The sequence below is a fragment of the Alligator sinensis genome, unplaced genomic scaffold, assembly GCF_000455745.1.
Source record: "Alligator sinensis unplaced genomic scaffold, ASM45574v1 scaffold1322_1, whole genome shotgun sequence".
NCBI classification, from domain to species: domain Eukaryota; kingdom Metazoa; phylum Chordata; order Crocodylia; family Alligatoridae; genus Alligator; species Alligator sinensis.
In genome coordinates, this window is record NW_005842116.1 from 2,007,187 (window position 1) to 2,034,903 (window position 27,717).

The following is a 27,717-nucleotide window of genomic DNA, read 5'->3' on the forward strand; positions in this document are numbered from 1 at the left end:
GCCTCACAATGGTGGTACTAGACTTAATGTGCATTAAAGTGCATTAATGAACAATGCATCCAGTCTTAAAGAGGCAAGGGGCAGAGGAATACAAGGCCTTGTCCAAAGCTGCACAAGACGCCTGAGTCTAGGCCTCTCCGTGGGATAAACTCCCCATTCTTTTGCTAAGATGCAAAATAACTGCTTTTTCCCAAGGGGACAGAGCCCTGGCTGCAGCTGAGAAGGCATCAGATGCAAGCTGTTCCCCTTCCCTAATGCAAGTGAGCGCCACGAGCAACTGGCCGTCTCTTTACCAAGCTCCCCCTCGAGAAGTCGGATACAAAGGTGAGGGGCTCCAGCTTGCTTTAATAAATCTCCTCCTTTATTCAAAATGAAGAGAACTCATCTAGTCCGTGGGGCTCTCTGGTGACAGATGGCTGCTATTCAACCAGGGGCATGTAGAGAAGGGAAGGAAATCTTACCCGCAGCGCATAGCTGCCAGGGAACAAGACTGACGCAAGTGGTCTGGAGCAGTCTCCCTGCCTCTGGCCAGCCTGCACCAAACATCTGGACAGCTGTAGACACAAGAAGGGCAAAAGCAGCACTATGGCACAGCTCCTTGCCAGGAAATGGGATGCAACAAAAAGGATGCCTAAGGAATAGCTGGGCTTGTTTTAAAAGCGGTTGAGATGGCTGGGCTCTGCTGTGGAGGGGCCACAGGACGGGGATGTGCCTGAGCCAGGGAACACAATCCTGCAGTAGGGACGTGTTTAGGAGCTTTCTGCTGTGATTTGCAGGGACAAAGGGGTGTTGAAGCAATAGTAGTACATGGGGAAAGAGAGTTTCTCCTTACGGATGGTCTCCCATCGTTTTCTGGGCTCGTTGCACACAGCTACCATCCCTCCTGCAGAATCCTTCTCCATGTTCAGGGGTGCTCTGCACACCCAATAAGGAGAGGAGGTTATCTAGCGTGCCCAGGACATGGGGCACTGAAATGGGCAAAACTACCTTGCCTGTATGTAAGGCGACCATTTCTCTGGACTAGATGTGCGTGCGGGGCTCTTGGTGACTCATCCCTTTGACCTTGGACCCTGACGTGGGTGGGAAAGATCTCTGTGGAGGACGTGTGGATTTTGCCTACCTTCTCTCTGCTGCAAGCATGGCTGTTACACATTTTTTGGCAGGTTGCAGAAAGAGCCTCATTAGAGAGACCATGGAAATGGATCCAGCGGCTCTCCTATATAAATCACCAGCTTGAATTTGGCCGAGACCAGCCATGAGCTTAATTACCAGTCTTTGAAAGCTGTCTAGGGGCAGCGCTGAAATGGCTGGTGGTGGTTGTAGCCCAGATGCTAACCAACAGGTGTTCATCAGGAAGCCATCACCATAAACAAGATGTTCTTCTAGCAATGGCTGAGGGATAAATGGCAGCACTGCATCTGAACTCTCATTCCAACACCATGGAGTGGCCTTCTAGCAGGGAGAAGGCAGGTTAGATTTGCATCCTACGGAATAAGAAAATTGGAGAGGTACAGCATAACCCCCCTAAGCAGGAGGCTTCATCAGATGCTCTGCAAGGACAAGATACTGTCTTTGCACCATGGAGAAGCAATTCCCCCTCCAGGTTTCATATTCCTCAAACGCTGGCAGCTTGCTTTCTATAGAGAGAAAAAAAAAAGTGTTGTTTGTCATGAAGTAGCGCCCCAGGTGACAAATCACTCTGAGCTTTTTACGATGCATGTGTAGCTTACAACCCACTGCTTGCACCCTGCTATTTTGTGAAGCTGCTCTCGATTTCCCATTCCTGACCTGGCTATCCTTGGACTGTGAGCACATCACAACAGGGGCCTGCCCTTGCTTGAATGTCCAGAAAGCACAACAGGGATTGTGCTACCACCAGCAATGTGGTGCAGTGAAAAGCTCGGTGTGTGCTACTGCCGGGTGAACAAGCATGGTTTTAATCAAGTACACGGCATGCCCCTCCGGTCAGACTCTGGCAGCGGTAGATTGATGATTCCCAAGTACATCCCCTAAAGTCCGTGAGACAGCTGTGCCATGAAGTTGGACACTGGGCTTTCTACAAGCTTGAGTGTGAGTTGCTAGTGCCCTCTAGTGAGCAGCTCAGCAGCAGAACCCACCCTGCAATGTTCCCCAGAGAGGCACCCACCCACCCCCTGGCAAAGGGTAGGGACAATACTAATAACCCAGTTCCAACCATGCACTCTCCCACTCCCTCCTTAGTCCCAAAGTGCCACTCAGGTCCCATCCCTGACCCACACGCTGAGCAGAAATCAGAATCAGTAGCATGGTTCTTTAAGTAAATTTAGAATCTTTTATTAAAACAACTCAAATAGCTGTTAAAATTCTAATCTGCAAACTTTCAGGTGCAAACAGTCACGCTGAAGAAGCACAGCTACAATCTATACCCTTGAATGGGCAGCACTGCATTTGCTGGAGAAGGGGAACTGGGGTACGAGCTGGACCTCCTGGCCCTCATATTCTGCACTAACAGCCATAATAATCTGTTTCTAAGTAATACTCTGTATTGCACATGGTAGTACCAAGTCTTGGTGACTTCTAGATCAAGATCTCTGAAGCAATTGGATTATACTAGAGCTCTCTCCTACGATCACAAGCAAATAAGCTAGTCTGAGGATGTGTCTGACTGCAGTCAGAACTGGGACTACTGTATAGGCTCAAGACAGCTTGCACAGATCTGGCTTGGGTTATAGAAACGATGAGAATGCAGCAGGGTGGGGACTGAACTAGCTTCAGAAGTACTGAGGCAGCTGAATGCTGTGCTACTAGGCCCTCCCTGCTGTTACCCACAGCAGCTCGAGGAGAGCTAGTGTGGGTACATGTATGCACGCTGCAATTGTCCCTTTGCAAACACTGTACAATCATCCCCACAGGGCAATGGGTGGCAGCTTTTTCTGAGAGAAATGACCCAGCCCAGGTCCAAGATGTGTTGGCACTGGGACCTGGTCACTGCTACCACTTCCCCCCAGACAGCCTGGCTGTGGAAGAGGCAAAGCCCCCTGGCTTCACCAGCCAGATCCAATGGGCTCCGTAGGTTGCTAACCCCTGCTAGATGACAAGACAAAGAAAGGAGGGAGATGCCTTGCTGGCAATAAAGGCTCTATTCAGTTTTCACAGACCTTGTGCAGAGTTAAAGTTTCTGTATCACACACTCAACTGAGTTAATTTCAGTGCAAATACAAAGAGATTTGGCTTACAATAATAGCACAGGGGCAGGGAAAAGTGTCTGAAGAGATTTAAGGAATGACCCTTTTTAGTCATCGCTGTCCAAGAGCACAAAACATTTCCATCATTTTCAAGCCTCCAGTAAGAGAGAAGTGTGAAGTGTTTGTGCCTACCCCAGGGTCTGAACACAGAATTTCCAGGTGCAGCTTTCCTAGAGTCAGGCTTAGGACACACGTGAGACCACACACGTGTGCTAGGGAAGTGCCTAGATCTTTACTGTGTAACGGGAGAGAACCTATGGCTGCACCCATAGGTAGCACTTACTGGTGCTGATCAGAAAGTAGGATATTGCCGAGTTTCACTAGAAGTGTAACTGGCACTGGGCTATTTTGCTGGTCAACCAGGAAATCACAATGTCCTGGTGTTGGGTTCTGCTGCCTTTCACTTTCAAAAGAGGTAAAGTAAATTCTAGCTTCTGTTATTAAATGGCATGGATGTGCACCACAGAATTCTCCAGGACAGAGAAGCAATTGTCCCAATACTTCCAAGGCTCCTGAAAATACCATCAGCATAGGCAGGTCCTTTCCACTCAGATCTGGCTGCAATTAATTCACATCTTTTCCCCTTACTCCAGGGAGCTGCTTGACAGAAGCTGCCGAGTGTCTTCCTCTCTAGCATCCTGGTGCTCTTCAGACACGAATGTAGCCATTGAGCATGCCTGAGAGTTAGGGCAGGGCTGCAACCCCTCCTTTACAAAACCATAACAAGAAAAGGAAGTGGCTTGCTCAAAACAGTGAGCCAGGGCCAAGGCCAAGAAACAGAACCCAGGTCTCCTGTGAAGACCTGTCTTTAGTCATGTTTCTTTCCCCTATGTGAAACGTTTAATGCAAATAACTGGCACAGAGATTTGTCCCCTACTGGATAGGAAAAGCCAGAAGCAGAAGAGGCCAGCTGCAAGGTGGGAAGCAGGGTACTGCATTCTGCTGGGATGTGTTTTTCAGGTGAGTGTTGGAGAAGCCAGGCCCAGCTCAGGTCTACAGCAAAACTGTGATCTGTCCAATCTCCTTCCCTTCAGAGGGAGCTCTGCAGTGGTGGGCACCACCCACCGCCATGGGTAGATGCTGTGAGAAAGCCAGGTTGGAAAAAAATCATGGCTAAACTGCACCTCTTTTTTAACACCCCAGAACTATGCAGCACCATGGTGAGCACTGAGTGCAGACTGAGGCAGAAGGGACAGGGCATTCTGCTGGAGAAAAGACATCCTGCCCTGTCCCCGCGTAGGGAAGGAAGCTTTCTGGAGTGTTTCCAACAGCTGGGATAGAGCCAGGCTCTGAGGGACAATTTTTGAAGTTCCTTCACCTTGAATGGGTGGCAATGAAGTCTGGCTTGGGAGGGATGCTGAGCTGTGGGACACAGGAGGGAAGAGATTAATGCGCTTAGCAATATGGTTCAAGTGGTACTGCCAGCTTAGCAAAGAGGCATCAACCCCATGGGTAAGGACAGAGGGGAGGCACTCAAGCAAGGCTGCACTTGCACGTCTATACTTCTGGCTGCCTCAGTATCAGGAACACACTCTGATAATACGTGCACAGACCTGGCTCTGTAATGCACAAGCCACTGTGGGGAAGCATTCATTTGACTAAAGCTGCATTGAAGAGCTGGTGGCTACAACAATGCATTTAAGTATCAGTCGAGATAAAAAAACTTTCCTCTCCTATGTGGGCTTTGAATGCAAAGCGCTCTGGCTGGGGGGTTAGCAAATACATTACGTATAAACTACTTGTCACCGCTGATGCTCCTAGCATGTTCCACAACTGCACAGAACAACTCTGGTGAAGAACACCTAAGGACAGGTACAAACTTTTCTAACAGTAATAACGCTGGGAGCAGAAATAGTCATTTAAATGTTTGCACAGCATCTTTGCTCTCATATTGCACGCCGTAATAAGATAACCATAGAGAAAGGGCATCTTCAGTATCTTAGAAGTAGTCTTATAGGCTGTCACAGCAAAGGTAGCATGCCTTGGCAGTCAAACTGAATCTCCAAGGCACAGGTCCAACACAAGATCCCATATGATGCTTGGCAACATTTTTTTTCCCCCTTGCATTCCCAAAGGGAGACAGCTACGCCAGTGCCTTCATTTTTTCAGAAATGTTGAGCATCTGCAACTTGTACTTGTGGGACTCATGCCACTTAGCTTTTACTTGACTATGCGGGACTCATGCCACTTAGCTTTTACTTGACTAGTATAGTTAATGTGCCCCCAGCAGTAGCATTTCTAGTCTAAAAGTGCTGGTATGATGATTTCAACAAAAAAATCTCCGTCCCAACAAAAGTAACCATATCAGCACGCTAGAGCAGGCCTCATATCAGCACCTGCCTCAGTCAGGGAGAGAGCAGAAAGCCAACTAGCGACCCCCCAAAAGCGTTTCTGTAGACATATTTTATAGCTTTAATATTACACTAACAACTTGGTGCAAAGCTCCGTCATTCACAGGAAAACCAAGAAACTCATAAAAACAGGAGAGAGGCAAATACGGCAACTTAGGTGTGAACAGATCTTAACAGAGTTTCAGTCAGGATATTCCAATCCCAACTGACTCAGAACTTTTGTTACCAGTATTATAGTCAGTGGTGTGCGCACAAAAGTTATGGGCACAGCGGCTAAGTGCCTTTTTTTTTTTTTTTTTTGCTTTTAGTTTTGTATTCTGGTTAGCAAGAACCACACGCTGAACACACCAGCACCTAGCACCGACCCAACTCAAAGAGAAGTCTTAACATAGGTTTTATAAGCAACAGGGTGGGAGGAACAATTCACAGTATCAGGACGAGCACTTGCAGGCTCCTCCCCAAGATCACCTCACCAAGCGCGCAACTGTTCAAAGGGACAGCGACAAGAGTTCCCCTCTTGTGCTGCCAGGAGCTGACCTTGTTCTGCTTCTGTATCTCAGGAGCTACAGTGCATCATCTTCATTTTAACAACATTACATCAAAGAAAGAAGAACCACACCTCAAAGATGTATCCAACTTCAACAGAATAAAGGCCAGCCACCATCTGGCATGTATCTGCTACATAGAAAAAGGACATTTTAAAATCGTATCTGAAGTAGAACTCGGGAACTTTGCAAACAAACACTGACACAGAGCAAATAAAAACCAACACAGTAAATATATCAACACATGTGGAAAATAAAAAAATACTTTGGGCAGTGATAGCTCTGAGTCCACATAATCTGGTGTCCCGGCAAAGAAATTAAGTTCGAAGAAGCTACTGTCGCTGTGGTTGGTGGTCTTCCATTACGGAGTTACAAATAAGGTAGCTGAATAGGACTGGGTGTGGGAGACTTTACATAACAAAATTCAAGTTCAGTTAAACTGTGTGTCCTTGGTAGCTGCACAAAGGGCATCAGCTGCAATGATTAGTAGTGATGGCTCCGAAGAGGGCAGTGAAACCTTTGAGATGATGACTGGTAGACGCAACTGGCTTCCCAGTGGATTGAGCCCATGCAGCAGGTATACTTTTGTCCATAAAAAAAGGCAGTGGTGGAAGAAAAGCAGTTATTAAACCATCCTTATCAACGCCCAAGCAGGCTGCTGGGAGCACTACTACACAGGCGACAGACTAGGCAAAATAGCACCTACATCACACTCTCACACTAGGATTCTGATCTGTTGAAAATAATAAAGTGCAAGTTGCTTCCCAATTTCTGGGAATCGATGGGAAATGGAAAAAAAACTGTGGGCAGTATTTAACTGCTTTAGAGGGAGGAGGTGGTGGCAGAGAAACAGATTCCCTTTAAGCACTCAGCCATGTTATCAACTCTTGTTTAGCAAAGGAGAAGTTGGCTGCAGGTTGGAAGGGGCTATTTACCTGCCTTTACAGTTTAGCAAGTAGCTAGATCACACTCAGACCAGCATAACCCGGAAGGTATTTTTCAGCTGTGGGTCCTCGCTGGCGAGATCAGCTGCTTCTCCAGCACAGCCTCTTTCCTCACACTAGGTGTGCAGTGTGTGGTCCATGCTGCAGAAGCCAGAAGAGAATTTGAGCAAGGCTGACCCACTGTCATGCCAAATGCTCCGTGGAAGCCATTCAGACCCTCTGCGGTTCTCAGGCTAGCTGTGATGAGACGTGGCAGGAGGGTGGGTCTAACGAAGCTGCACGTCAGTAGTGCGGTGCCACCAGAGGCTAGTACCCCCAGGAATATTCTTTCCTTCCCACAGATTCCTCCACAGCTTTCACCACGAGGGCAAGGCTAGAGCAGCCTCCATGGGAGACAGGCTGTGATGCTCTCTGAGAGGGAAGGGCACTCGCAAAGCTTTGTTTTTTCAAATTCCATGGTCGAGTCCTTAACAAATGTCTGTGGCACTCTAAATATACTGAAATGAGGGGCCGGGGCCAAGTTCAACAAGGCAGGTATGTAGCTGTTATATGATTTAAGCACAAATGACAGGTTACGATCATCAAAATGTTCAGATACAAGCAACGGGTGCTGTAAGCACCCGCCTCACTTACCCATCTGGACCTGGCTATATGACTGTCTGGCTGCACTAACTGACGTGGACAAAGCTATGGCAAGGGACAGAAACTAAGTCAGACTCCTGATCCCGGTATTACAATTGAAGAGGGCTCAATATGGATTGATAATGGATAAAAGATATGCTATACACTACTTTCATAGCACCTTAGGCACACTTCTTGATTCAAAAGTGGATTTGGGATGTTCTTTTGTTTGCTTTACTGGGAACTGGGGGAAGGAAGAGAAGGGGGAAACGCAAGCTAATCTTTACCAAACTACTACAGTGTTAGAAAAGCCAGGGTACCTCATTCCTCCCTGCTCTTAATAACGGATTCTTACAGAAACTGTCCATCCATACACAACTCTGCACTGCACAAGGTTTTCCTTATCACAGAGCAAGATTTTGCTTTTCGTAGACCTGCAGTTCTTTCTGCAAGGACCAGTTCAAAAAACCTGAGGAACCTTGTGCCCATCCTCATTTCCAAAGCTCTGAAAGTAAAGGGCCTGTCATGCTACTGACAGGCCTCTGGACTTTAAACCAACACTAACAACAGAATATCACTTCATTCTATTTAGGGGATTATTCAATTTCCTTTGGCAAATGTTTGGATGCCACCTCTTTGGCATTTTCCAGATGAGCTGCAAAGTTAGCTTGCCTTCCATCTTCACAAAGCCCAGAATGAAGTCTTTTATCAGTAACGCTCCAACTATTATGCATGTCCTTGCAGCACCTTAATATTACGAAACACACACACACACACACACACACACACACACACACCGGGGACGACGACTAAATGCTGTACCAGAAGAAGCACTATATCAATTTAACCACACTCTCCCGAGTCTGTATAGATCGGGCACTTCAGCAGGGCTTTTTGGTGCTTTTATCTAATGCATATTCAATCAGTTGTTAGATAAAAGTGCCAAAAAGCCCCGCTGAAGGGCCTGATCTATACAGATATATATTAAATCTATACAAATCTGATGCGATGCCTCTTCTGGGCATGCACTGCACTCAGCACAGGGGTGTGCAGATCTGAAAGTAAAGCAAAGGTTTCTGTGGTTTTTTATGTCTGTAAACAGCCAGCATAGTTATGCCATAAAGACTTTGACCACCCCATGGATCTCCTTCTTGCAAACTGGACAAGGTGATCTCCCTTTTCTCAGCATTTTTGCACATTTGAAACAGGCCACTAGGTGAGCAGACTTGCCATGGACAATATTCCCATTTCGTGGTCTCTTCTGGCATAAGAGGCAGGGATCCAACAGTTGTTTGATATTGTCAAACGATTCTTTTTCCTTCTCTTCATGCTTGCCAAAACTCACCAATGTCTCTTGGCTGCTGCAATCCTCTGCTAACTCCATGGACTTGATGGAACTGCAGGGATCCATGTGAGACTTGCCTTCTACTACAAATGGGTGTTTGGCTTGGCCAACTGGAGCAGAAACAGTCCTCCTGCAGTCTGGAACATCCATCCCCTTGTCATCGTTTTTATCTTGCATAGCATCAATATTGGACGTGGATAAAGAGTGAACCAGTTTGGGACAATCCGAGTACCAGTTCTTCCGTAAGGCCCAGCAGCGGTAACAGTACCGTTTGACTGGAGAGTTAAACTTCTTGCACTTGCTGCACTGCCAACACTCCTGAGAAATGATGGAGGCAGACAAAAACAGTGGCATGTTAGGGCATTCGTGCACGTGGCTGACTCCCTCTACATTGGGGAAGCAGCAAGGGGCCTCCATCCAAAGTGGCATAGTATCCCCAAGTCGAGGCCAGCAGTTGCATGGCATGTAGCCTGATCAGTGGTTAATATGGAAAGCTTCAGATACTCCACTTGACCCACACCCCCTTCTGCACTCGGGCCTTCTCAGGTGTTTAACTCTGTCCTCCCTCTCAACCTTTGTATTGTAAAAGGAAAGTAATGGTCTTATTCTGAGCAGTTTGCTGAATTCTGAATGCCCCGATCTAAATTCAAGGTGGACACCCTCTTTGAATTGGTTAGGAGTGTATTCTTAGAATCAGTAATCATTTAGCATCTGTTGGATCTACACAATTGATAGTGGCTTACTTGATTACCCTGAGATACCAAGGACAATGGCTGCCCAAATTTAGAGTTATAATTCAGGTGTCCAATGCCAGGGACAACCTAATTTGTCAAGCCAGTATAGTATGGAAACAACACTCAAAGAGTTTTGGCTCTGCCAGTTCCATGGAGCAGCATAATGTTATTTCTTCTGACATACACCAAAAGGAAGCCTGGAAGGGTTGGTGGAGGTGAGGGCAGGGAACACAGATGAAAGAACGCAAATCTGATGTTCCTCAAGATGTACTGCAAGAACATCTCTCTGGGGAAAGTCAAAGACAATTGTTCAGAAACAGAGGGGGTTAATGGGAGGGAAGGACAGGCTAGTAGTTAAGTGCCAGCCTGAGTTGTGGGAAACTCGGGCTGAATCTCTGTTTTGTCACAAGCAACCTGTGTGCCCTTGGATGGGTCACTTCAAGGCCCAGATCCACAAAGGCTCCCAAATACTTAGGTGGATCTGGGCCTTAATCTTTCTGCCTCAGTTCCCCTTTTGCACAATGGAGGAACAGCACTGCCTCCCCACAAGAGACTGGTGTAAGGCAAATGTTATATGTCAGGAGCTCAGATACTGTAGTGACGAGGACCGTACAAGTACCTCAGCCAAAGGGGAGTGAGAATTGGATGCTCTCACCATTTTGGAGACCACCAGAGGCATCCAGCAGTTGGCTTGGAGCCCGGTTGACATTTCCAAATCACCATCAAAGATTAAATCCCAGAATTCCTCTCAAACTGCAGTTCAGAACTGGTTCTAAGAATGCATGCAGACATATCCACGCTTTTTTACTTAGATTTTTTTTTTTAAATGATTAAATTAATTCAGCGTTGAGTAGAGGGCACTGGAAAATGAGGGCCTGGTCCTCATTCCATGGGGTTCAAGCAGCATAAAGGGGCCTCTAATCACACATAAATATAGTTCACGCTCATCCATTTTATACTGTCTGCAAGGGGACTTTTGTGTGAAGAATAAAGCCTTTAATCTTTTAGACAAAGAGCAGCGGAGGCAGGTGCAAATTCTCCCACTGCCCAGCCCTGAAGGAGCAACTCTGGGACAAGCAGGGTGTTTACTCTCCTTGGTCCGCTCAATACCTGACCATCCTCAGGCTGCCAAAAGTAGGTTGTTGATGCTAATTCTTGTGTTGGCATTTAAACAGACCCCTGTTCAAAGCAAACTCAACTGAGACAGAACTGCTCTTCCAAACCTCTTTGTGTAGGTCCCAAAGAAAGGAAGCGCACTTTCTTTGGCTTAGAAGAATCCATGGGAAGTGTTCTGTATCACAACCTACAGTGTACATTGTAGTTGCTAAACCTAGGGCTGACGTGTACTCAGGGCATGGAGTGCTGAGCTCAAGGATGCATACCTCAGGGGGAATTTCTGTATCCATGTCATCATCTAAGCACTGAAAATCTTCAGGGTCATCAGAATATGTAGTCTCGGTCCCCTAGAAAAATTCAACAAGTTAGTAGAACTGTATGCAAGGAATCCATATTCCAGAAGTGCCCAGCCTTGTACCTTGACATTAAAATGGCCCCATCAATTTGCAACTTCATCCACTTCCAGAAAGGAGTAAGAAGTAGTTTAAAGTATGGCAGCTGCCCCCTGAATCCTCCTGACAAGTGCTATGTTCTCTTCACTGGTGTGTGACAAATTCAGGAAACTAAAGCCAAATCCTGCAAATCCCTGCTCACCTGAGGAGACCTACAAATGTCAGTGAAAGACCCTTCAACTTAATCCTTCAAATGTACAAAGGGTAGCTTTACTCATGTAGTTAATCTGGCTGTCTACTGCTTACGCGGGTAGGACCAGGTCCAAACTGTGGAACTGATGGTAAAATAACATACTCGCCAAAGTACAGATAAAGTAATCTCAGTTCACCCTCCCAATTATTTTCATTTATTAACCTTAAGGTGATGCTGTAGCGACGGTAAAAACAAAACACTGACAAGATGTCACCCTTCACTCAGCTGTGTGCCTTTAAAAACTACCTCAGTGTGGAAAAAAGACAGGCAGATTACTCCCTGCAGCAACAAAGAGAATACGAAGTAGAAAAGGTCTGTCAGTTAAAAGGGAGACGACCGTTACCAAGCAAAAGTTTCAAATCCTGGTTGGTCACTGGACTGGCTAATGCAGGAGAGCACAGGAGAGATGAATGGTGAAGGGGTCTGCAAGTAAAATCTGATCAGCTGACACAGCCAACCTGCATATCATGTGCAATGTGGTTCTTTTGACAAGTACCTTTTTGTCAACCTCTTTCTCTTCTTCACAGTCAGCTGTCTCTACTTCGGCTATGACATTTAGCTGGTCCGGCGCAGGTTCATTAAGGAACCACAAATCATCAGTAGTATCTGAAACAATGGCAGTGTCTATGTCCTGGCAGAGAGGAGATGGGAGAAAATACTTATGCATTGGCATATTGGCGACCGTGGAGGATTAAGCTTGCTAGATCCTGGTGTCTGAGTGACTGCAGCTGCAGCCATAACTTATGCTCTCCCCTTCTCCTAAAACAGACTCCTCCCCACTTAAAAGCTCCTTCAGTTCCAGTGAAGTACAATTCAACAGACCAGGCTGGAAAACAGAGACCTATTTTCTCTAAAGCATCTCTTTTTTCTGACAGGTTTTACAATTCAGTCTTCTTGTTAATGGTTCTCACAAAGGCCACCATCATACTACATTCATCTTATCCTGAAAAATTCCAATGAACTTCATAAACTATGCACGTGGCACCACGGAAATACAACCAATCACTGCTCTGGCATAGAGAAGTACACCCACTTAGAAAATGGGATAGTCTGTCCAGAAACACCAAGCTTAACCCACAAAAAAAAAAAACAAAAAAACTTTTGATGGGGAAAACTGGATAGAGCGCTTAAGTCTTGAATGGAAGCCAGAGCAGTATTTCGCTGGTACACAAGAGAAGAGAAGAAGAAAAAAATCAAGCGTGTCAAATGTCTGCATACCTGGTTATTCTGTATGTCTGTTGATCCACTACTTCTGGCCCCGTAGTTGTTTTTTAGATTGCCTATAAACCACCATGGAAGACCAGCTACATCCCATTCCTCAAACACCAAGTCAGGTTTAGGGCTCCTACTTTTTAGGCTGCTTTCTAGTAAGTCTTTTTCTGCAGAACCAAGTGAAATCTAGGTCATGACATGTCTCTAACTTGAAAAGAAACCAATCCCAAAGTTCAACACGCTGTGTATTATTTAAACACTTACATCTATACCTTTCTGCTCAGTTATGTTAATGAACCCTTGTGTATGCTTGTCACAGAAAGACACCAAAATACTACGCTGTTGGACTTTCATGTTAATTTGCAAAGCAGTTGATGAGTGTTATTTAAAAGTTGCCACACAAACGCAGAATACAGCAGACACCCCAATGCCTCCCCAACGTCAACGACTGCTTTTGCCATTCCCTTGACTCAAGTACTGCATTCCAAGACTCAATCTAATGCTCCTCTAAGAGCCAGGTTTAATTTTGCCTAGCCCTAGCACACTAATAGACTTTGGCTCCCTTTTCACGTCAACAGCTCCAAAGACACAGACAAGGGGGCTCTACCTACTGTGGCTATGTGATCTGAAAAATATCTGTCTATCCTCATTTGATATGACAGCTATTTGGGCCTGCAAAGAAGTACCAGTTTTAAGAATCTGACTCATCTATAGCAAGACAGAGAAAAATATAGGAAAACCCTCCAAAACACACAACTTGTATGCAAATGACTTATCTTTTAATGTTGCTAGGGATTTCTTGCTAAGAAATGTCTAGCTACAAAGGAGATGGAAGAAAAAGTAGAACTGAACTTAAGAAAAGAGCTGTTGGCTTGCGGGCAATGAGTGAAGACAGCTCAGTCTGTATTCTATGTAATCAAAGGACAAAGTCCATAGAAGGATAAATTGATACAAGAATGATTTCGGTACTTCAAATATCCTTCAGGAAGGTCTGCAAGATTTTTGGTGGCATTGCTTTATGATAGATGTGCTGTTTGGGCTTACCCTGTCGTTGCATCCAAGTGTTTGTTTATTTATGAGGCCAAGTATCCAGGCTAGAAAGCCTGTATATCATAAAATACCTTTGGCAGATATTTATGGTCCTCTAAATCCTTGCCATAAAATCATGACTTCGGAAGATTATTTTCCACAATAGGATTTTTATTAGTCTCCCAGCATCCTAGTCTGATTGTTTCGTGCCAGGCAGGGCCCCCGAGTGTCATGAATGCCCAGGTGGATTTGTTTGCCCCCACAACTTTTACTCACCTTCACAACTGCCAGATTTGTGCTCTGAGGTAGACAAAGCAGGAGCATTGCTTTCACCCTCTGTACTCCCAGCGTCAGAAACTCCCTCTGTGCTGCTCTGCTTGAAGAAAAGGAAACGAGAGCCATTAGCCCAATCAGAGCTGATAGGGACAAGGGGATGTAGCACTTCCACTCTGAGTCACCAGCTGCAGTGCAACACTGAGGAGTTACACAATGAAATAAAGGTTTACTGAACACATACCACACACTATTAACCGCTCAAGAAAGCTGCTATGGATCTGTTATCAGCACACGTGACTTACTTTCAACCCAGGAAAAATCTTCAGGTTGGCAACAGTTCAAAAGAGTTGCCATCTTAACATTGTAATACTGTGAACCTTGTCACCCCCCACTCCTCCCGGCTCCAAAATGTATAGTCACCTCGCAGATCGGATTGTGTTAATCCCAATGTACATGTCTGAAATAAGCTAAGACTGCCACAAGATTTTTCCCGGGTTTCCAGATTCTGCCTGAAAGCTTCTGAAAATGATCCTACTAAGCAAAACCAGTTTAATCTTTTAGGAAGGTCAATTTTTTTGCTAACTCCATTGTACAAGAAGGGAAAGGGGATTAAAAAAATACCACACAAAAAGACAGTGCAAGCTGGTGAGACTGAGGACAAGAAGTGCTACACCCCAGAGAAACGCGCTCAGAGAATGGAACTCTGTAATGAAGAGAACAGAGAAGGGTCACTCTGTCCCTGGTCCGTGGACTCCCAAGAACTTTTTAGGAAGGTGAAGACCTGCCAGCCAAGCCGCAAAAAAGTTCTGGCAGTCCACTATGCACAGGTACAGAGAAGGGGCACTCTGTACAACAAAAGAAACCACCAGGCAGTGGGTTTACCTTCGGCTGGTCTTGGCTTGCGTTATCGATGCTCTGATCCTTTGCGTGAACAAGAGTCTGTGCAGCATCTAGATGGCAGGTAAAACAAAAGAAAACACCTTCCCTGGTAATAGCCATTCTCACAACACAGAAGGCCCTCAGCACGCAACCAACGAGCCAGGCTTGGCAGACAGGCTTGTGCTACTTTAAGGAGAAACCAGAATCTTTTCTTCTTTAGGGAGGTGGCCAGTTACCGATGGCTAATACAGGCAGACGAGGGTTGTTTCCTTGGTTTTGGTATAGATGCAAGAGGCAAGGTCCTGCAGAGTAAGTAACCAGGGTCTGTGGCCACCGAGAGACGAGGCTTGATGGAATCTCGTTGTGGGGCAGAAACCTGGCTCTTCCCAATGCCAAAACCTATCCCTCCAGCTCCCATAGCAGGTTTCCTTCACGCCTTACACAGGAAGCCTGCTTGAGGATAGGAAGCTCAGAGCAGCAGCAGAAGTGGTTAACACTGAACTGGAACCAAGAGCAGTTTCCTGTTGAAGACTAAGGCAACAGAGGAGAGAGTGGGATTCCTTAAGTGCTCTTTTAGTGGCCCAAGAGACACTGAAGAAATGTCATTTTGAAGAGGGAAGAACAGAAACTAGACTGAAGTGGGGAGGAACACTGTATAGGCAGGTGCCTCCATAGGCATCTTGAATCGGTGTCTCTTCTATACAATTTATTGCAGACAAGTACACCATACATAAAGGTTAGGAGAGTCCCATTTAAGTAGCTAGAGCAACCAGCTTAACAAAAGCTGATCCTGCCTAACCATGGAGACAGATTTTAGAAGAGACTGCACTCTGTGCAGAAAGGCTTGTAATAGAAACAAGAACATGAAGTGTTCCTTCCCTCTTTTCAATTCAGTAGAAAACTCCCCCTGCTTTCTGTGAGCGCAGGAATGGAGTTTTATGCCCAAGTACACTTCACAGCACAAAGAAGACATGAACTATAGTTGTAGCGTGAAAAGTGACTGGAATGTGACCTTGCTGGGTTCCAGATTCTTTTCTACTCGGGTCCGCATTGAACATTTTTAGTTTAAAACTAACTGTGCTTTTTTTTATAACTCCTCAACAAAGCAAATTTGAAAAATCCAGCTATTTCCTTTTCTGCCTTTTCCATCATCTCTACTAGTAAATATTCTGCAGCCACTGATTAGCTTATGCCTGAAGGAAAATAATCTGTCTAGCTCATCTTTAATTGCTTTGGCTCTCCGCTGGCAAAGCGGAGGAGAAAAGGGGCTTTATGATTAAGACGTACTCCCTGTCTTTTAACATTATATAAATAGCACGCACTATTCTTGGAATAAGTGAAAATATACCTGTCATATTGGATTTTTTTTCTGAGTATAGAAATGAAAAAAAAAAAAAGAACATAACATTTTTCAAGAAAGAAACGTACTCCTAAAGAGATGCTGTATGACTCATCTGTGTGGTGAACAGTTGGGCAAGGACAGCACCTGATAAAAAACACTATGTATGAGCCAGGCATTATTACTACGATGTGTCCTTGTAACAGACACTTTCCTTTCTAGGAGTGTGTGTACTATAAAGAAGAAGTGACCAGAATACCTTGCGAAGTGATATGTCAGTAAGTAGGACTGCGGCCACTGAATATTGCTGTTACTAAACCTCAAGCATGACAAGTTTTTGAGCACTACAGGATTTATAGTTACCCCCTACATGGAAAAAGGAAAAAAAAATCCACAGCCACTTTTCTTAAACATGTTTCAATTTAACATAAATTGGAGGTACATCTTCAGAACCTGGTCTGCCAAGCTTGTTCCGCTTTGTAGTCATATGCACACAAACACACACACGCTCAACATTGGTATAACCCATTGATCCAACTCACTAAAGGAATAGTATTTCCTTTGGCAGGTTTAAAAATAGTTACACCATGTCTGTCACACACACAAGCACACAGATGTACACCACATACTCACACCACAAGTAGAGGGAAGGAAAGTAAGGGACTAGAGGCTGTCCTTGAGGTCCTTTGTTTTCCACATATGCTGCTCCTGGGTAAGTCAGGGAACTGCCAACAGACGTTAGCATTCACACAGTCATTTTGTGGGAACAGGAAGGCATATAGACAAGAACGGGCTCAAGCAGGTTCTCCATGACAAATGGGAAAGGGTGATCTTTGGAAGCACTGAACAATGCCACATCCTGCTAAGAGCAGAGAACCTGGCAGTGTGGGACCACATATTCTGAAACGCCCTCTGATTTTGCAAACATTACTACTGGCTTAAGCAAAGTTAGACTAGATTCTTCTGAAAACCGTGCCCTTATTAGCTGCTTAGGGCCTTGAGGAAGCACGATGTAACCCCACAACTACCACCACCCTGCACCCACACTTGTTGCAGTGCAAGTTTTCTTTTAAGTGGAGACTAAAGCTACACAAACTGAGCAGGCTTCCAGGAAGCCAGCAGCAGAGATTAGATTAGAAATGAGATTTGTTTCAATTTGAGAACTTTTGATGTACAGGGATTTCACAGCTTTCCTAAGGGGGCAACAAAGAGGGACTTTCAAAAGTTTCAGAGATTTGATTACATGTGAATGATTAGTATTTGAATGGCAGAACTGGGCTGGATATTCAGGGAAAATTTTATCAAGCATTTTCTATACTTGGTCCTAGCTAAGAACATGAAAGCACAGAACCAAGTGAGAATGGGGAATCACTCAAATACAAAAAAAATCCATGAAGGTTATGAATCTACGAAGATACTGAACAGATGGGGAAAGGTTTCAACAGGGTATTTTTAGCCAAACCAGCTCACATACAACTAGAATGTAATCCTGTCCAAGTTGTGCCTCTACATACATTCTGTCACCTATCCTACTCTAAGGTACAGCCACAGCCACACACAGGTGTATCAGGCAAAGAGATAATTGATTTCAAACCACTGCTAGTTTGCCAGCGCACACAACTTGACATGTTTTCAAAAGACTATGACATCTTGAAGCCTTCAATAAGAGTTTATTTAAACTGGAGAAATGCATTTTCCTGGATATTGTTACTTACCCAAATCAAATTGTACTGTACTGAATATATTTGTACAACACTACTGAATATATTTGGCCATACTGTGAGACACCTACCTGTAATAGTAGCCGAAAGCAGGTTCCTTCTCAACATGTCATAAACTGGGCTGCAGGAAAAAAGAAGACCGATAAATGTGATTGCAGGGATAAATAAAACAAAACAGCCTTGCGCCTTTTGATATGAGCAGCCAGAATTCCAGGCTCTAGCTAACTGATCCCATTTCGGAGAAACCAGTGATGGAGTCAAGTATCCATTACTTGCACCCTGATGGATCACAAAGTTTCTGTTTCTTTCCACAATGAAGGAATCAAAGAGTAGACAGTCTCCTTGCTCACAGTCAGTACCCTATCCCAATAAATCATCTCACTGCTCCCATTCCTCCCCTAACCTGTTTCTTCAGGGTGATATTGCCAGGGCTTGTGTTCCCAAATTACCTGATGCCTCATAAAGACTTCTGTATTTCCCCTTTGTGAAAGCCTGAAACCTTGCAATTGTGAAGCAACAAGCCCTCATCTCTACCACCCAGAAATGTGGTCTCCGCAGTGACCCGAAAAAACAGACTGGGAAATCACAGAGCCTAAGCATCACAGCAGCTGGTCCACTGCCTCAACGGTGCAGTGGGGAAATTGTGTTAAGGCACTGCCTTAACACAGATGAAATAAAGATCAAGTCTGACCAATGGAATTCCACGGCACTAGTGAACCCATCTCTCTATAGAGATCTTCACAGAGGTCTCATCTACTCTGAAAACAGGAACACTATACTTGGGTGACCGGCCAAAGCAATCTCTTTAATACAGACGCACCATCCCCCCCTTTAAGGCCTGCACAGCAAAGTCCCATCCCTTCCTACCGTGGATTTGTCACTGAAAAGCTGTCCAGTCCCATCAGTTCTCTCAGCGGATCCCCTCCACAGTGCACTATGTGTTGTTCTTGCTTATCATATAGCTCCCTCACCATGATATACTGTCCTAGGTAATGCATGACCTGTGGATACATAAGATAATATTAGTCACGTCTGCAGTTGATACTAAGCCAGCAAGGACTCTATGGGTTTGTTCTGGTAATGTTTGCAATGGAGGCACAATCAAATACTCCCTTACCAACCTTATAACATATTTTCCTAGTGCTTTCTACCCATACTCTCAACCATCATCAGGGAACGCATCTTGTGGCAGCTCTGCAAAGCGCTTAGATGTTAACGCTTTTACAGATGGGGAAACTGAGACAGAGGGGTCAAGTGCTTTGCCTGCAGCATTACAGGTAGTCAGCAGCACAGCCAGTACTAGAGCCCTGGTTTCCCAGCTCCCAGTCCAGGTCCTGCTTTTCCAGATCCTTGATCACTATGGTCATTTTCCAAGCATGCTTTGAAAACATTTTGTCAGGCCTATGCTTAAATATCACATATCCCTTCTCTTGTACCACCCTGGAGACCCCTGGAACGAGTGTACTCAGAGTTCCCAAAATGAGATACTGTTTCATTGTTGAAAGAGAAGTTTGTTCTGCTCTGGCATTAAACCAAACTACTAGGTTTCATGCAGCCCATCCAAAAACAGAAAATAGAACTGTGGCCAATTTACAATAATTCCAAGTTCTGCAGTTAGTTAAAATCTTTCCATTTAATTAACTGATACTCTTTCATTACTTCCAGCCACTTAGGAGGTCAGCAAATAAAACAGAACTCTCTTTGCTGTCTGAGATTACAACAGGGAACAGGACAAGGTTGAAATTATTTACAATCTATACACAGGCCCCTTTCTCAGTGAAATGGAAGCCAGCTGGCTGAATCAGTCTGTTGAGGTACTACACAGTAACCTAAGATCTACTCAGAATAACCCTGGTTTTGACTCCTGGTAGTTTGAGGCAATGCAACGGGCCTGAAGCAGTGTCTGTTGGTACCACTCTGCAAGTATCCAAGTGAAAGAGGGAAGGCAATCTGGTGAACAAAGGAAGCAGGGCAGGAAGCACTACTCATCAGGGAGCATGAGCTCAGTCATGCTCTTGGGCCTGATGAGGAGACACTTTGCTTGGCAAAGGCAAGAATAAAGATAATAAATGCAGGATAACTTGCACTGGAACCATGGAGAAGTGCAGAAAGAAAACAACGTTCCTTAAGGGCTAAGGCCATAGAACAACAATCGTATCGAGATGAACCCAAGTGAGACGCTCCAAGGATAAGATAGTCAAGTGTGTATGTGTCATGCAGGCAGGATTCCTTCCACAATTAGCAGAAAAATGGATACTCTTGAACAAAGATGTATACAACCTAAAAACTTGCCAACAGTGCTTCTGTTCACTGGAAAAAGATTGACTCCACTTTGTTAAAATGTCAGTCCGCAGTAGTAGCTTGCATTTAACACTGAACCCCCTTCCATTTGAACCATCCAATTTGTTTTTGCAAAAATTTTAGAAGCTAAATAAGTTATTTAAATGCATAAGTGTTTAAACTAAGTCACGCGGCTCTGCAGGGGTATCTGACACATTCATAATGAAAAAGCACTGCATTTAATTCTTTGCAGACAGGACACCCCTGTAAATCACAGCCGGTGTCATTTTTTTAATCTTGTACACATTTTGCATTTTAATCTTAAAATAAATGAATTCAGAGTCTCTCGGGTTTAGCTGACAAGTCATTTCAAAGAAAACTTAAGAGAAAAATATCAAATGGAGTACAATTTTTTTAAAAAACCTTCCGAGTATGGCAGAGACAGCAAGACAATCACAAAGTGTCTTCTACAATCTTACAGGTGTGCAACTATCTATTAGATCTTTCCTCTCTCTCAAGCAGTTGCTGAATTCCCCAAATAAATGATTTCTATTCATATTTTGCACTCCTATAGCAATTCCCACAGAGGCTCTCTCAGAGCAATTTATGATCAATCAAGTCTCAACATCCCTGCATGTAAGGTTCCCCGTTTCACAGGTGGAGCACCGAAGCACAGAGAGATCCAGGGCCTGATTCTGCACCCCCAGGAGCTACGAGGCCTGGAAATCATTCTTGGAAAATAATCTCCCCCGGCGAGTCCAAGTCCACAAGGAACCCCAATTACTTGAATGGAGGCTACACTCCAAAGGAACAGCTTAAAAGACCAAAGGTTAAGTGATGCATGGCCTGGCCTGGCCATGCATCACTGACCAAATTGGTCAGAAAAGCTACTTTTGCCACCTCCTAAACCCCAAACATTTTAGTGACTAGAACAGTTTACACACAAATAGCTTCAAAATTCCCTGTAGCATGATAGAGATCAGGCTATCTGTTCCTGTTCGTGCAGCACCTAAAACAATGGAGCGGCTAATTCAAAGAGCGGCAAAATGATTTTCCACCTTTCAAGTTTCTGAATTTAAAATCACACAGTGGCACTTTGATCATCTCCCAAGGGAGCACTCCAGCTCCTTCTTTAAATTTAACCAGAAAATGGGAATCATGGGCTCACCTCCTTCAATGTGAAGGTTTCACCTTGTGCACCTGCAGCTTGCAGAATCCTCAAGAACGGCAGTCTTGGTCGTACCTAGGATGCAGAACGCAGTTTGGAGTGAGCACTATGGTGTGGTGAGCTTCCAAGAAGACACAAGCATTTGTGAGATTCATGCATGGGCCCCAAGTGCATAGCTAATAAACGCCTCTGAGAGTGCCTTGTATCAGGGTATCACATTTAATCAGTAGAGCAAAATGAGAAAAGTGGCTCTGCAATCCGAGTTGCCAGCCAAGGGGAACATTGCTGGCCTTTCAATACCTTCCTGATGGCACGTTCACATTTTTCTAGAATCAATCTGCATTTGATGAATGCCTAAAGAGAAGCTAAATCCTGCCTATAGCCCCAAGCCTATCTATCAGCTCCACGCAAGTAGACCCCTGTTCAGATGGCTCCACAGCAAACAACATGGGGCCATCCCAGCACATCTCATTGCAGGGCTGCAGAGTCAGTCAGGATGCTACACTAGTTAGAAGAGCTGAACTCAGTCTGTGCAGCTGCTTTACCATTCTGAATCCGGCACAAACTAAGCGCAGCCACCAAACTAGGAAATCCAAACTTAGAGCCCTTAATCATCTATGTTGCTCCATTAACTTTAATAGAATTATTCATGTGAGCAAGGACTACAGAATTAGACCCTTGGTGAGGGGAATCCTAGATGGTGAATAACTCCACACATTAGTTGTAAGGTCTCAAGTGATAATGGAGTGGCTATGTCATTAACTTCAATTATGCCAAGTCTGAATCTGGGTCACTGAATGGAATGAATAGATGGGAGTCCATTAGACCAAGCTGGTGCTTGGCTACAGCAATTTGTGAATGGAGACAGTATCACAAAAATGCAGCATTTCAGTGTTCTTCTGTAAGTAACTGTTGCTGAGGGTCTGATCCTGTAATCTTTGCAGCCGCTGAACTTCCACAGGCTATAATGTATCATGGGCACGCACATGAGAAGGCAGAACGCAATAATTCCAGTTTTACTCACACTACACACAAAATCAATGGTCAAAAGCAGTTAAGATAGTTAATGCTACACAAGAGCAGCAGACGGTTCTAAAATAGCCCTGATACCACTTCAGCTAACCTACATGCACCACAGAAAAGTAACGAACAATCCCAGGCAGAAGTGCTGCTGTGCAAATCAATGTCCTTTCTCCATAAAAATGTCAAGATGCCCCACTCTTATTATGCTTGGGCTGGAAGCTGAATGTTACAGTGCTTTATTAGTATAACAAATATGTGCAGCACTAAACCTTTCCCCTGGATCTCCTCCTGCATCCTTCAGAACTTAATACCAGGAAGCCAGAGGTGATAGATTTAAACGAGGCGTTATGCGAGGGCTAGATACAAGGGCACTGTGGCATTTTTCTCAATGCATATTGATCGACTCCAGGGTCAATTCCTGAACTTGGACACACACAATGCATCGCTGAATCTCAGATCAAAAAATCGTTCGTGTAGAATTCAGCACTATCTGCAGGTAGGCCCTGGCTCTTAGCATGCAAGCTGTCAGAGCTTCCTTACCACACATTAACAAAACCCTAATTAGGGCTACAATGATGCTACAAGTTTCAGTTTCGTAGAAGGCTTATAAGAAGCTGAGGCCAATTTTAGCTGTCACTTCTGAAGTGGCTTCATAAGACATGAAAAGGTCTGAAAAAGACAGGCAAGATGCACCTTTTCCAGCCTGGCTTGTTTCTTCTCATAGAAGGAAGCTGGAAGCACTGATTCTGTCAGGCTAGTATTAATGTTGAAAGAAAATAAAGGATTCATATGAGAAGAGAACCAATGGCTCAGCTACAGCCTCATGAGGCTAATAGCATCATGCTTCTTAGCTGGAAGTAGCAGGGTAGGATACAGATTGGTTGCACCTGTTACACACATGCTCTGTTTCCTATTAGGGTTGGGGAAGAGATCGCTCATTGGTTTTAAAGACATCACTCAGCAAGATGCTTCAACTGACCATGAGGCAAGAAACATTTCCCCTGTGCATTTATATAATGATCCTTGCTGTTGCTCTAGTGTTTATAAAGAGCATGCAGCTGAGTTCCCTTCCTGCTAAACATGGCCCTTGATGGCTTCTCTCAAATACTAAGTGAACTCAGCTGTACCAGAGCAATCTTACTTTATAAATGTAATTGCAAGAGGCTTCTCTTTCCCCTGGAAGACAGGGCTACCCAGAATCCCAGGCTTCGCTATAAAGCATGGCATGTCTTCGGAAGCCTTGCTACCACCATTGTTTTTTCCTGCTGGAGGTAAGTGGAGTTTTACTACTTGTCACCCAGCCATTAGTCAGGTAGTGGGTTCCCAGACAATACTCAAGCAGGGATTCATTCTCCTATGTGTATTTTTCTCAGGTTCAAAAAATCTATTCATCTTTGCTTTGAACCAACTTACTTGCACGCTGCTAGATGCAATTTTAGAAGACCAAAATGTCAAGTAGAGCAAAGAATTTCCAACCTCAAACCACAACTCTACTTCCCTGTGTTAACCATTTAGTTCATGTTAGCCCACACCCAATAGGTGTACTTCTTCAAATTAAGGATTACGGGCAAAGTCCTTTGCGTAGATGTGATATCTTTTATTAGACCAACTGAGTAGTTGAAAAAAAGCTCTTAGCAAGCTTTTGGGTGCAGCCACCCTTCTTCAGGCACAGGGAGTCTCTGCTGGTTGCTTGTTGTTTATAAATGGCTCCTTACCCAAGTGCCCATCTGTGCCTGTTTCTTTAAAAACAAGAACCAAAAAAAAGAGGTGCCCAAGTTAACTTGGAAATGTTTAAGCCTCAGCTAACATAATGAAGTCAAATGGGGGTAGGGTGGGGAGGAGTCATGGCTCATTCCTTATTCTGTGTCTCCCCTGGATAGCTGTGTTGACAGGAAATATTTTGGTACTGACATCAAAGTCTGCTTATTTATTTATAACTCTTTTCAGCAGAGTGAGTTTGAATAAATAAGCATGCTAATCAATTCTGCATGGCACTGGGATGGAATTTACAATTTATAAATTAAGCTGAGTGAGTTGCTTTAGAAGCTAATTTCCACTTCTGCCCACTCCCTCGACACACAGATACAATCTTCCCAGTGAAATTAGCCTGAACAATATGGCATCATTCTTGTCCAAGAGAACCCACTTGTCTTCATTTTTAAACTGGATGTTTTTAACCACAGCCCATATTTTCAGTTGTTTTTCTGACTGGCAGCCAGCATGTTGATTCAATGCTGGTCCTCCAGATTTCCACATGCTACTGAACTGCCATGCTGGCCTTGGAGGGATGAAAGCCTATGACATATTGGCACTCATTACCACTTTATTCCCAGGACAAGCTGAAAAGGGAGTGCTGAGTGTTCACTGGTTCCTTGGGCAAATGCCAATGGAAATAGAAGGTGCAATTACTGACTCTATAAAGTAAGCTAAACTTTCCAGAAGTGTTTCTTCTGGGAAGCTGTCTGGTGGATGTATCCCATGCTGTTCAGAATTTTTCAAATGAACCCTGAAGTATGGGATGTGATCCCTGGGAATGAAAAGATTAGGTACTTTCACACGTGGCTATTTTAAATAACCTTTTCCCACTGCTTCAAATGTCAGTCTGTTACAGACTTACTATCCATCCAAGTGGCACTGCTTGTTAAAGTTTGCAAGCTGCAGACTAGATGAGAGATTATTCATTCTCTGCAGTACAAAAGGCCACATGTCGTGAAATCAAAGCTGACCTGCTTGCTCTTTTGTCCTACTAATTTTTAAGGAAAGAAGAGTACCTGTCGGGGCTCTTCATGTGCAATTCTGCTGGCATTTTCAAATGCTGGATACTGTGTTGAGGTTGAAGACATTGTGGCAGTGAAGTAGCTGTCAATGGAACAAACCTAAAAAATAAATAAATAAATAAAAATTCAATGTCTAGGCTGATGCAACTGGTGCTGACTTCAACACCTTCTAAGAAGAGGAAGTGGTTAAAGTTGCTTTTAAAAATAAGTCCCAAGTGCTCATCTTGATCACAGAGAATCTAAATGTGTGCCTACTCGGGCACCTGTCTGCTAGGGAACAACTTGCGTAGTCCAACGCCAATTCTTTTTCATATAAACTACACTTGGCTGCTCATCCATTTGGACAAGCAGATGTTTAAGAGCAGCTGGGGAAAAACACTTCAGTGACCAAGAACTGTTTACATTTTGATTTTTATGGAATTTCTAGGCTGTTCACTAGACAACTTGGTCATCAGTGCAAATCGATCTGGCCCCTCTGTTACTCTAGAAAGCCTTGCAAATCGTTTTGAAAAGAGGCATGCTAGGCTGTGAATCCTAACTAGCTCGGAGAGCCATTAGTCCCCTGTGACATACTGAGGCAAATGCTTCTAACTCTGAAGTTAATGAGTCAGATTGTACTGTAAGAATTGACTCATGGTTAACCCCAATGGAATTTCCTTTAGACAATAGCAATCGCTTCCATGGAAAAAGAACAGGACAGTGGGTTGTTGATGATCACCCCAGCTCCTGAAAGAGGTGAGAACTTGTTAACCAGCACAAAGATCACTGGAGGCCTCATTTCACACCACACCAAATTCCAAATCTCCTCTGTATGAGCAGTGGCCTTGCAGCTGCACTGTCATTGGGAAGAAATTATTCTACTCCTTGGTGCCTTCAGATGCTTGGAAAAATTATATGGTGGGCCTCTGAATCCTAAAGCAGGAATTTCATAGTGAGGAGTAATAGGGCAGTCCCTGAAGTTATCTGTCTGGTGCTATCTCTGTTTCAATCTCTGCTCAAAGCTCTCTGATATTTTTCCATATGAAGCTGTAATCAGACTTCACCACCATACTGCAGCTCTGTCAGTGTATATGGAATAGGCTATTGCAAACTGGATGCTTTTTCAAGAAGTAAAAGGCTTTTATTTTCAAGTCAATGGCCAGTTCAGCATTAGTCACTCAGATCTGTATTGGAATATTTATGCTCCTTGGTCTCTCTTCTGTCTTATTCTTTTGCCCTTGTACATTAATGAAGTCCAAGTCCCTTGAGCTGGAGTCCTGCCTACACCAGCAGAAACAAGCTGTTCCCAGACTGTTACAATGCAGTTAGCCTTCATGATTTAAACACTAGTCACATTTCTTAAGGCATAACCAAACCACATTACTGAATCTTGCTGTAATCTTGCCAGGTCTAGGACTCTGCATCCTCTTTGCCATTTTATTTCGCTTCCAGTATTTTTTAACAGGACTAGGGAATTCTGTGTTAAGACTTGACCACTGTAGAAACACGTGGACCATCTGTACACTACAATTTCCCTCACTGCTACCCAGCAGTGGAGAAACCTGGATCCTGCAACTGCCAGAGCAGATGCAGCCATGAAATGGCCTCTACTGTGTGGACTCTGGAATGGATAGATGTCCTTGTTTCATCCACTGCTGATGCTAAGTGCAGATCACTGAAAACTGAAGGTTTTAAAACTCTTCAGCAGCTTTCCAATTTGAAGCCTTAAAATGACTGCTATTTTCTCAGACTATTGCATAGATGCATTCATTTAGGTTTTCCCTTATTACTGTACAGTTGGAAAGAGTAAGTCAATAGTAGGATAACCAGATCACTGCCTAAGGAGCATAACCAAATGCCCAGAAAGAGCAAAAACCAGTTAATTCCAGATGTACTTCTCCAGGAATAAACTGCAAAAATGATCCCTGAAAATACTCTGACACCGACTCACTGTGATCTTCTTGGGTGATTCACACACTGCTCAAATTACTCATCTTCTAAAGGGGAATACCTACTAACCTCCCCCATGTGGAAGGGGTTTCTGATCTTGCTCTTATGAACCAAGTTTCTCAAGTAAGGCAACCCAGAAGTAAAACTCTTACTGAAAAATCAGATGCAACAAAACAGTTGAAGCAAAACATGGGTATTTAATGTGAATTAAGCAATCGCCATGTAGGCTGATTCATTATCAGTGCTGGTCTCTTGTTTGCAAGTAAGTTTTATACCCTGCTGGTGGACAAATCTCAATCATCAGCATCTGAGGCTGCTTTTCACTAATATACTGCCCATATTTGCAATGTGTATGCTAAAGAGTCCCTATGTTCTTTGACATGCTGTACCTAGACAAGCAACAAATTAACCTGCTAGCATTACTTAATCTAAAGGTATGGTCTCACCTTTCCTCAGGTTTAACTGGTATTTTTGGTCTCAGCAGATGGCCTTAGTTCTGGCTAGGAAGAACCTGCAAGTCCTTGCAAACAGCAGCTTCCAGCAAGTCCCTCCAGCTGCA

At 44.3% G+C, this 27,717-nt stretch overlaps 1 protein-coding gene across 6 annotated transcripts in view; it reads right to left on the minus strand.

The window, feature by feature from the left end:
- Window positions 1-339: 339 nt before the first annotated feature.
- MDM4 (MDM4, p53 regulator) overlaps window positions 340-27,717 on the minus strand; it is a 35,696-nt gene continuing 8,318 nt past the window's right edge. For 3 of the 6 annotated variants that reach the window (XM_006024797.3, XM_025205551.1, XM_025205550.1), the window contains exons 2-11: window positions 25,224-25,328; window positions 21,430-21,504; window positions 18,849-18,982; window positions 18,053-18,102; window positions 14,925-14,992; window positions 14,043-14,139; window positions 12,744-12,904; window positions 12,022-12,156; window positions 11,147-11,227; window positions 340-9,348 (exon numbers count right to left, since the gene is read on the minus strand). In XM_006024797.3, the coding sequence (XP_006024859.1) occupies window positions 8,797-9,348; window positions 11,147-11,227; window positions 12,022-12,156; window positions 12,744-12,904; window positions 14,043-14,139; window positions 14,925-14,992; window positions 18,053-18,102; window positions 18,849-18,982; window positions 21,430-21,504; window positions 25,224-25,295 (1,425 nt within the window). In that variant the 5' untranslated portion in view covers window positions 25,296-25,328 and the 3' untranslated portion in view covers window positions 340-8,796. The remainder of the gene's footprint in view (window positions 9,349-11,146; window positions 11,228-12,021; window positions 12,157-12,743; window positions 12,905-14,042; window positions 14,140-14,924; window positions 14,993-18,052; window positions 18,103-18,848; window positions 18,983-21,429; window positions 21,505-25,223; window positions 25,329-27,717) is intronic. The other 3 variants (XR_003094336.1, XM_025205552.1, XM_025205553.1) reach the window with 3 other exon arrangements.